At 41.4% G+C, this 8,877-nt stretch overlaps 1 protein-coding gene across 1 annotated transcript; it reads right to left on the reverse strand.

The window, feature by feature from the left end:
• Nucleotides 1-5,436: 5,436 nt before the first annotated feature.
• LOC104757886 (uncharacterized) lies at nt 5,437-8,440 on the reverse strand. The gene is made up of 2 exons (XM_010480665.3): nt 6,045-8,440; nt 5,437-5,834 (listed from the first exon to the last, which is right to left on the reverse strand). The coding sequence occupies exon 1, from the start codon at nt 8,305-8,307 to the stop codon at nt 6,373-6,375; it is 1,935 nt and encodes a 644-aa protein (XP_010478967.1). The 5' UTR covers nt 8,308-8,440; the 3' UTR covers nt 5,437-5,834; nt 6,045-6,372.
• Nucleotides 8,441-8,877: the final 437 nt, after the last annotated feature.

Raw genomic sequence — 8,877 nt, forward strand, 5'->3', positions numbered from 1 at the left:
AGAACTTTCTCTTCCTTGACCTTTCTCAACTCTCTTTAGAGCTTTCCCAAAGTTTCTAGCCATCAAAGACATGTTATCTTTGATTTCTTTCAGTTGGTCATTTGTATCATCTGCCTTGAATGCAATTCCTTTGCCATGAATTCTTTGTTCTTCAGCAACCTCCATCTCTTCTGACTTCAACATACCGACCAGATCTTCAAACTTCAAGGTATCAGTGTTTCCAGAGACTCTCATGACAGCTTTGTGTGCCGCGTACTTAGAAGGCAAACATCTAATTAGTTTCTTAACCAACTTAGTGTTCTTGTAGACTTTACCCAGATTTTTAGCTTCATTAGCGATTGAACTCATTTTAGCACTGAATTGAGAAATTGTCTCCTTTGGATCCATCCTTAAAACTTCAAACTGCGAAGGAAGCTGATCCAATCTTGTTCTTTTAACACTTGAATTCCCTTCATGAGACTTTTGCAAAATGTCCCACGCTTCTTTAGCAGACTCACACCCCTGAAGAAGTTTGAACTCATCATCATCAACAGCCCCAAATATTGCATTAAGTGCCCTTGCATTGTATTTGGACAAGCTCTTTTCTTCCACAGTCCAACGTGCCTTTGGTTTAATGATCTTGTCACCAGCTTCAGTCTTCTCATAGGGAGGTTCCCATCCTTCTTCAACAGCCGTCCAAGCATCTTCACCAAGATTCCGGATCAGCTGAACCATACGTACCTTCCATCGACCATAGCCTCTATCATCCAGCATGATAGGCTTTTGTTGTATCACCAGTTCATTAACAGACTCCATCTTTTTCCCAGAATCTCAACCTGTGTTGAGTATAAAGCTCTCATCGGTTGGTCGCTCTGATACCAAATGTAAAAACAAAGATGTAGCCAATAATGAAAAGAACTTCCTTTCTTATTAAGAATCACTTAAACAATCTTACAAAGAGTGTTTAATCAGTTTTACACACAGCTAAATTAGCTTGTCACTGACCAATTCTTAATCTACCCAAAAACCTAAGAAACCCCAAAGCTTTTTCTCTCTAGAGTCTTAACAATCTATCAAGCGGCCAAACAACGTGTTTGTCCTATCATCACAATATATAGGAACCACCATAACCTACTTTCCTTAAATAGGATAAGCCCAAATCTTCTCCTTGATACGACAATATCTTGATCTTCAATTAACGAATCCCCAAGAGTAATGCCACGTCATTCAACCGTTGTAACTTGGCAAGGCGCGAGCCAGTGTTCTACAATGCAGTCATGTAGCATCAGAAATCTTCATGCTTACAACCACCTCCGGCCACCACTCCGGCGACCATCTTTAGTCACCACTCCGACCTCCAGCGACCATCTACCGGTCACAACTTCCGCCGACTACTTTTCCGGCGACCACTCCGGCGACCACCTTCGCCAGCCACAATTCCAGCCACCATCACCACTTGGGTGTAATATGGTAATCTCACAATATCTTTTGGTTACACACCTAATTTCATCCATTATATTGCTATACTAGGATTTCACCCGCGGTACACCGCGGGACTAAGTTATAAATTATTGTATTTTAAATAATAATTTTTAATTTATTTATTTTTCAAATTTTTGATTAATTAACTTTTTATCTAATTAATTTAGAATTTTGTTTAGAATTTTTTTCTTCTTCTTACGTTTTATAAAGTTTTTTTTTTTTTCAACCAAACATTTAAATAAATTAAAAGGTGACTCCAAAGTTGGTTGCCCAACTTGGAGGAGAAGAGTTTACAAAAGAAATTTCAGAAACTAAAGATCTAGAAGAGCGCGCCAGGCAGTCTGCGCGCGCGTTTGACGTCTTCGGAATCTGGGTCAGGGTAAAGGGTTAGAATGATGCTCTGAGAGAAATAAACTCTTCTAGCAAGGAGGAGAAGGCTGGCCAATCGTCGGGTACCTGAACCATCACCACCAATTCAGAACTATCAGACTCAAAATTGAGACAATCTATCCACAACACCTTAAGAGACTCCATAGCCCATAACAAAGCTTGTAACTCCGAGTGAAGAGGATAGGGGCTACGACATAACTGCGAGCCCCCATAAGTAGCATCCTATCATCATTGTTACCATACCACCAACCCAAACCTTCCAGCGGATCCGAACCTTTCCAGGAGCCGTCGACCTGACAGCGAGGCAAAGAACTTCTTTCCTCCACAACCTTGGGAACCAAGTAATTTTCAGAAACAGATATTATGATTCGTTTGTTGCCTGAATCATAATATCATTTGGCTCTGCCTCAATCCCTTGGAAGACCTTCTTATTTCTATCTTTCCAAATTGTCCACAAAATCCAAGGCAATAAACAACCAATACCCGGTCCCCCCAGATGTGTAAAAGTGTTGGAATAAAGAAAATCTAAATTTGAATACACATATCCGAACGGAAAACCAGACAAAGACACCTGGACCGGAGCCACACCGTTGATAGTCTCTACTACCGAGCCACACCGTTGACACGTAACATCACACCGAATTCCCCTATGAGCGATCTGCTCCTTCACAGGAAGAGACCCCGACGCCACCTGCCAGAAAAAATGTTGGACCTTTGAAGGGACCTCCAGTTTCCAAGCTTGAGTCCGCAAAACTGTGCACGACGGCCCGTATTCAGCTTCTTTTTGTAATTCCCGAGCTAACCTGTAACCAGATCTCACAGAATACTTGCCAGACTTAGTATAATGCCAAATCAGTCTATATGAGCTCATTGACTTACTGACCACCAAACTCCGTATGAGCGGAATGTCCGCAGGATCTATGAACTCCTCAAGAGTAGGCAATCCATTAGAAGGGGATTAACAAGGTGATTGACCCGGAGATTAGGAAGTAGATCTCTCCCCCGACCATTTGCTGGTCTTGGCTGAAGATCCGGAATCCAAGGATCCCTCCATACTGAAATATCCCGGCCCGATCCTACAATCCACCTTGCCCCTCGCGCCACTAATCCCTTAGTTGAAAAAATACTCCTCCACGCGAAGGATGGAGAATAAGGTTTTGTCGCCAATAAAGGATGTTTTCTCCTGAAATATCGACCACGCATCACCCAAGCCATTAAAGAATTCGGGTAGTGGATTAGCCTCCAGTACTGCTTAGCCAGCATGGCATCATTAAATTCTTCCAAAGCCCGAAATCCCAAGCCCCCATCGGATTTATCTAGACACATCTTATCCCATGCTACCCAATGTAAACCTCTAGCCTTATCATTAGACTTCCACCCGAAGTTTGATATAGCACCTGTAAGTTTGGACGTTAATGCTTGTGGCAATTTATAACAGGACATTACATGAGTCGGAAGAGCTAAAGCAACTGATTTGATCATAATCTCCTTACCCCCTTTGGATAATATCTTCGCTGACCAGCCATTAACTCGTTCGTCTAAACGGTCATTAAAATAACTGAAAACTTTTGTCTTTGAGCCCTGAATATTTTCAGGAATACCCAAATAAGAACCCATTCCACCCTCCCTGGAAATACCAATTACTGTTTTTATCCGAGACCTTACATCATGCGGAACTTTCTTACCGAACATAATAGATGATTTCTCTAAATTTACCTCCTGTCCAGACGCTTTACCATATTTACCTATAATATCCATAACCACTTTGCATTCAGACTCCTCTGCCTTACAAAAAAACAAACTATCATCCGCAAACAATAAATGCGAGATCGAAGGACAATCCCAAGCAATCGATATTCCCGTAAGTCTCTTCTCTCGCTCAGCCTTTTTAATATTCGCTATTAGAACCTCTGTACATAGAATAAACAAATAGGGAGAAAGAGGGTCGCCCTGGCGTAAACCCCTTTTAGGTAAGATGGATCCTCGAGGTTGACCATTTAGAAGAACTTGATACGAAGCCGAAGAAACACACCACATAATCCATGTAATCCACCGCCTATGAAAACCTAATTTAGTCATGACCGCTTCCAAAAAATCCCACTCTACACGGTCATACGCTTTACTCATATCCGTTTTGAATGCCAGATACTCCGACTTACATCGTTGATTAGTATTTAACCCATGAAACATTTCTTGTGCAACAAGGATATTATCAGTGATCAGCCGTCCCGAGACAAAAGCCGATTGCGTTTCCGAAACCAGAGATGGTAAAAACCGCTTTAGCCTGAAACATAAAACTTTTGAAATAATCTTATAGCTTACATTACAGAGACTAATTGGCCGAAATTCCGTCATACGTCGCGGACGCTCCACCTTAGGGATGAGACAAATATTCGTCTCGTTAAGGCGAGGATCAAAGCCTCCCGTTCTAAAAAATTCTTTAACCAAGGCCACCAGATCCCCTTTTAAGGAGGGCCAAAACCGTTGAAAAAATAAAGCCGTCATACCATCAGGACCTGGAGACTTCTCCGGATGCATAGCAAATAAGGCTTTCCAAACCTCCGCCTCCGTGATTTCCCTAGTTAAACTCCTATTCATAGCATCTGTAATTATAGGTAAAGTCTCCTGTATTATGTCTGATAAACCACTTACATCCGATCGTTTAAAAAGCTCCTCAAAATATTTGGAAGCAATATTCTCCATACCCACAGGCGACTCGTCCCAGACATTATCCGAACCAAACAAACCAACAATTTTATTCCGTACCCTCCTCTGTTTAGTCGAAGCATGAAAATATTTAGTATTTTTGTCTCCCACACGTAGCCAGAATTTTCTACTCTTCTGTTGCCAGTATAACTCCTTATCCCGATAAGCCTCTTTTAGTTTTCTCTCTATGTCCCGAATCTCCTCCTGAGTAATCTGGTCGTCCATCTTTGCCTCATGTAAGGCTGCCTTCAGATAAGAGATGAGAGTTGGCCCAGAGATCACATTATGTTTTCGCCACCACAAAATCAAATTTCGACAATTCCTAATTTTATCCACAAAAGCCAGAGTCCGAAAATTATTCGTACGCGCCCATCCCGACTCCACTGCCCCTAGTAGTCCATCCTTTCCCAACCAACGTTTATCAAAACGGAACTGCCTATTCCGTCGTAAGGATAATTTCAGACAAGTAGCCAAAATAGGACAGTGGTGAGACCCAACCATCTCCAAGTAATCAATCTTCGAATTTGGGAAGAAACTTTGCCAATCTTCATTCCCTAAGGCACGGTCTAAACGGCACCGAACCACCTGATTATTACACCGATTACCTCTCCAAGATAACTGCTTCCCATAACACGGGAATTCAAGCATACCGCAATGCCGAATCATTCATTGAAAAGGCACAAATGAGGAGGCTGGCCGTAAGGCCCCTCCCCTCTTCTCGTGATCCCCAACAAGTTCATTAAAATCACCAATCATAAACCAAGGATCTATACGGAAAGAGCCAATATCAATTAACTTCTCCCATACCTTAACCCGGTTTTGCGGAATAGGATCCCCGTAGACAAAAGTCAAAAAAACCATTTGTTGACCAAAGAAGGCTTTAACATCAATAATGCGATTACTCTCATATAAAATAGAAAGTTTTATATCATTCATGAAAAAATAAAGCTAACCCACCACTAGAACCATGGGGATCAACAGAATACAAATTATTATAACCAAACTTCTTTTGAAATTTTTGTAAATAAGAAGAACATTTTTTAGTTTCTGATAAAAATAAAATGTCTGGCCGGTGTTGCTTCCACAAATCTCCCAGATATCCTTCTGTCAGATCAACCCCTATGCCCTGACAGTTCCAACTCAAGATCTTCACGTTCGAGCCGGCGGTTTTGGGAGAGCCCCCATCCCTTTCTTTCCTGGACGTCCTCCATCCGAAGGTTTACCACCCACTGCATTGTTTCCCTGTTTTCCCGCCATCTTCTGTTTATTCCCGTCACCTGCAGGTTTAGACAAAGCCTTAGCAAGTAAACGTTTCCCAGGAGATGCTAAAGCCCATGATGAAATCTTAGAACCGCTAACACCCTTCCTAACATAAGGACTAAAATTCTTTCTCTTGTGACCACCTGACGCATCTAATGAAAAGGTAGCCATAGCATAATTAACAATCCCCACAGCTGACTCAACCGATACAGAAGGAGATGATTTACCTTGCGTATCACTGCCAGCATCACCCTGAGACTCAGTAATTTGACCATCTTGGAAGTCATACCCTTGATCCGGCTGGCCCACTGTACCCTGAGCAGGAGGTACATCCTCCCCCTGGACCATACTGTTATCCGCCTTGACAATGTCATCAAGCTCACCATCCTCTAGCAAATCATCATTATCAACCTTGAAATCCATGGCCAAAGGAGCACCCACCTCACCCTTAAGAGGACTTCCCTCCACCTCTTTGACTACAAGTTGATCGCTGGAACTGGAAACTCCCAAGTTGTTGTCAATCCGCAGCGGACCATTCCTCTCTAAAGCAGCCTGCTACACCTTGAAAAGAGGTTTTGGCCAAGCCGGACCAGCACCCTTACGGTTCAGGATGAACCCGGGTGCCTTCCCCGAAACTTCCCCATTCCCTGTTTGTGTACCTCGACGAGATCCTTCTTCGCGGCCTACAACCTCTTTATAACTCCTCTTCTGACCCCAGACCTGTCCATAGGATCGCTCTTGATGACGAGATCCATGAGAACCCTGACCGTGAAAAACATTGCCACCAAAGCGCTGCTGAGGAAAATAACCAATCTCACTAGAATCCACCGACTGGAAATCTAATGCCCGCTTGGCATGTTTCCTAGGCTTCTCCCAACCCCCAACATTGTGATGCTGCTCTTGCTTCATCGCAGGAAATTGCCTTTGACCACCCCTATTGTCCCTCTGACCTCCCGCACTTGGAGCTGATGTCTCCTTAAGAACCTTTGGACAAACTTTAGTGTCATGAGTGATCCGAGAACAAAGATCACAGACCCCATTCAACTTCTCATACTCCAGGGAGACTATAATCTCATCACCAGTTGCAAAAGGCACCACCATCTTTAATATCAATGGATTGAAACCATTGACTGGCACACAAAGACTGCCGGTTTCCTCATCAACCTCTTGGATCCTCCCAAGCTTCTTCCCAATAGCTTCAAGATTAGCCACCTCCCACAAATGCATGGGAATCCCTGCCACTTTAACCCAGAAATTAATAGCTGAAGGATAGGATGATGAAATGACTAGCTCCCACCTCACTAGCGAGACCATCCAACCGTTAAAATGGTACGGACCATTCTGCAAAACTGACAAAATATCCTCTTCTTCCTCGAAGTTAAACTGGAAAACACCTTGTCCTAAATCGGCACCCACCACTTTCTCCTCTAATTTCCAGATTTTAGGGAAATTAGCTAACAAGGACTCCATATTCTGACACACCGGATTCATTAGCCTGCCAATGAGGGTCAATGAGAACTGCTGGATTCTCTTAGCCAAAACCGAGTTGGAAATTGACACAGTATCCGTACGCACCAGAGAACTCTTGTTCTTGTTTAACGCCAATTGAGCCATAACTCGGTAAGGAAAGAAATATTGAGCACTGAGAAAAGTTACAAAAACTAGAAGGAACGAGAAGCAAAAACAGAATGAGATGATTCGAAAACTATCCTCAAACTCTCGCTTAAATACCACAGCACCAACCAATATCCCAGGAATTAAAACGAACCGAATCAAGGAGATTCTCAACCCAAATTCGATCATACCCAATCTGAAAATCAATGCACTAACCAGCCTGTGAAGAAATCTTAACATCGAATAATTCTGGATACTAACGAGAAGCAGAAACAACCGTATCCACCAACTAGTCCATGAGAAGAAAATCTCAAACTCAATCACCAACCATATCAAAATTAAAACCCCTGAACTAAGCCAAATCTGCTCAAACGGAATCAAATCCTTAACCAGAATAAGAATTCCCTTACACAGCAAATCCGACAAAATCAAGGTATTAACCTTCACGAAGACCAACCTCTCCTTGTAGAACCCCAAATCTAACAATAAAGAACCGACCCTGTCCACAACTAGTGAAGAGTATCGACGTCGTCCCCATCCACTCCAAATCGAGATATGGAATCTTGAAAACGAATCCTTAGAACCCAAAAATGAAATCGTTGGCTTTAATCCCCACAAATCTCCATCTGATACCAATTCCGACCCCATAATCTCAGATTTTCGAATCCCCCAGAAATGAGTAACTGAGATCAATCTGAACGAATCATAGAGATTCGCCATTACAAAGAAATCCTCATAAACATCACAAACTGAATCCCGCAGAGCCAGCCTTTGACCAGAGAGAATCAAATTTCCCATCTGATTCCTCTCAACCTTAACCTGCAGAGATCGAAGGAGATCCTCTCCTCGTCCCCCATCCATGACAGAATCGAACATTCAAACCCAGATCTTCATCGCCTTCAAAATCGCCATTGTCTTACGTTTTTTTTTTTTTTTTACTCTCTCGACGTTTTATAAAGTTTATAACCTAATTACATTAAATTTGTTATTAGATAAAATATAAAAGTCTAGATTTATTTTATTCTTTAAAATTAAACAGAGGTATATGCCTATATAGTATGTTAGTGTATTTTTTTATGTGTATTTTTTTTTGGAATATTAAGAATGTATTATACTATGTATAATATTTTGTAGTTCATATACTAAATAATTTATAAGTTGATTTTCAAAACTATGATTACAAATCTATAATATATATGAGATAAACTAATAGTTTTAGTGTTGGTTCTATATTTTAAACCCGTCATGATAGGTGGGTCAAACAACATATTCAAAGATTTTTAATCTGCAAAAACTCATCATATGAAACCCGTGAAAGTAAAAAATATTTTTAAATACGTAATACAAAATAAAAATAAACCTGTGAGCAAGCAATATCTTTTATATTTTATTATTATTTTTTGAATAAGATATCAAATTGAATGGTAAATATGTTTGTTACTTTTA

This window comes from Camelina sativa, chromosome 17 (assembly GCF_030686135.1).
Source record: "Camelina sativa cultivar CO46 ecotype springtype chromosome 17, ASM3068613v1".
Taxonomy (NCBI): domain Eukaryota; kingdom Viridiplantae; phylum Streptophyta; class Magnoliopsida; order Brassicales; family Brassicaceae; genus Camelina; species Camelina sativa.

Excerpts from the sequence above, each read along its gene's own strand:
- LOC104757886 (XM_010480665.3), bottom strand. The coding sequence starts at position 8,307 with ATGTTCGATTCTGTCATGGATGGGGGACGAGGAGAGGATCTCCTTCGA.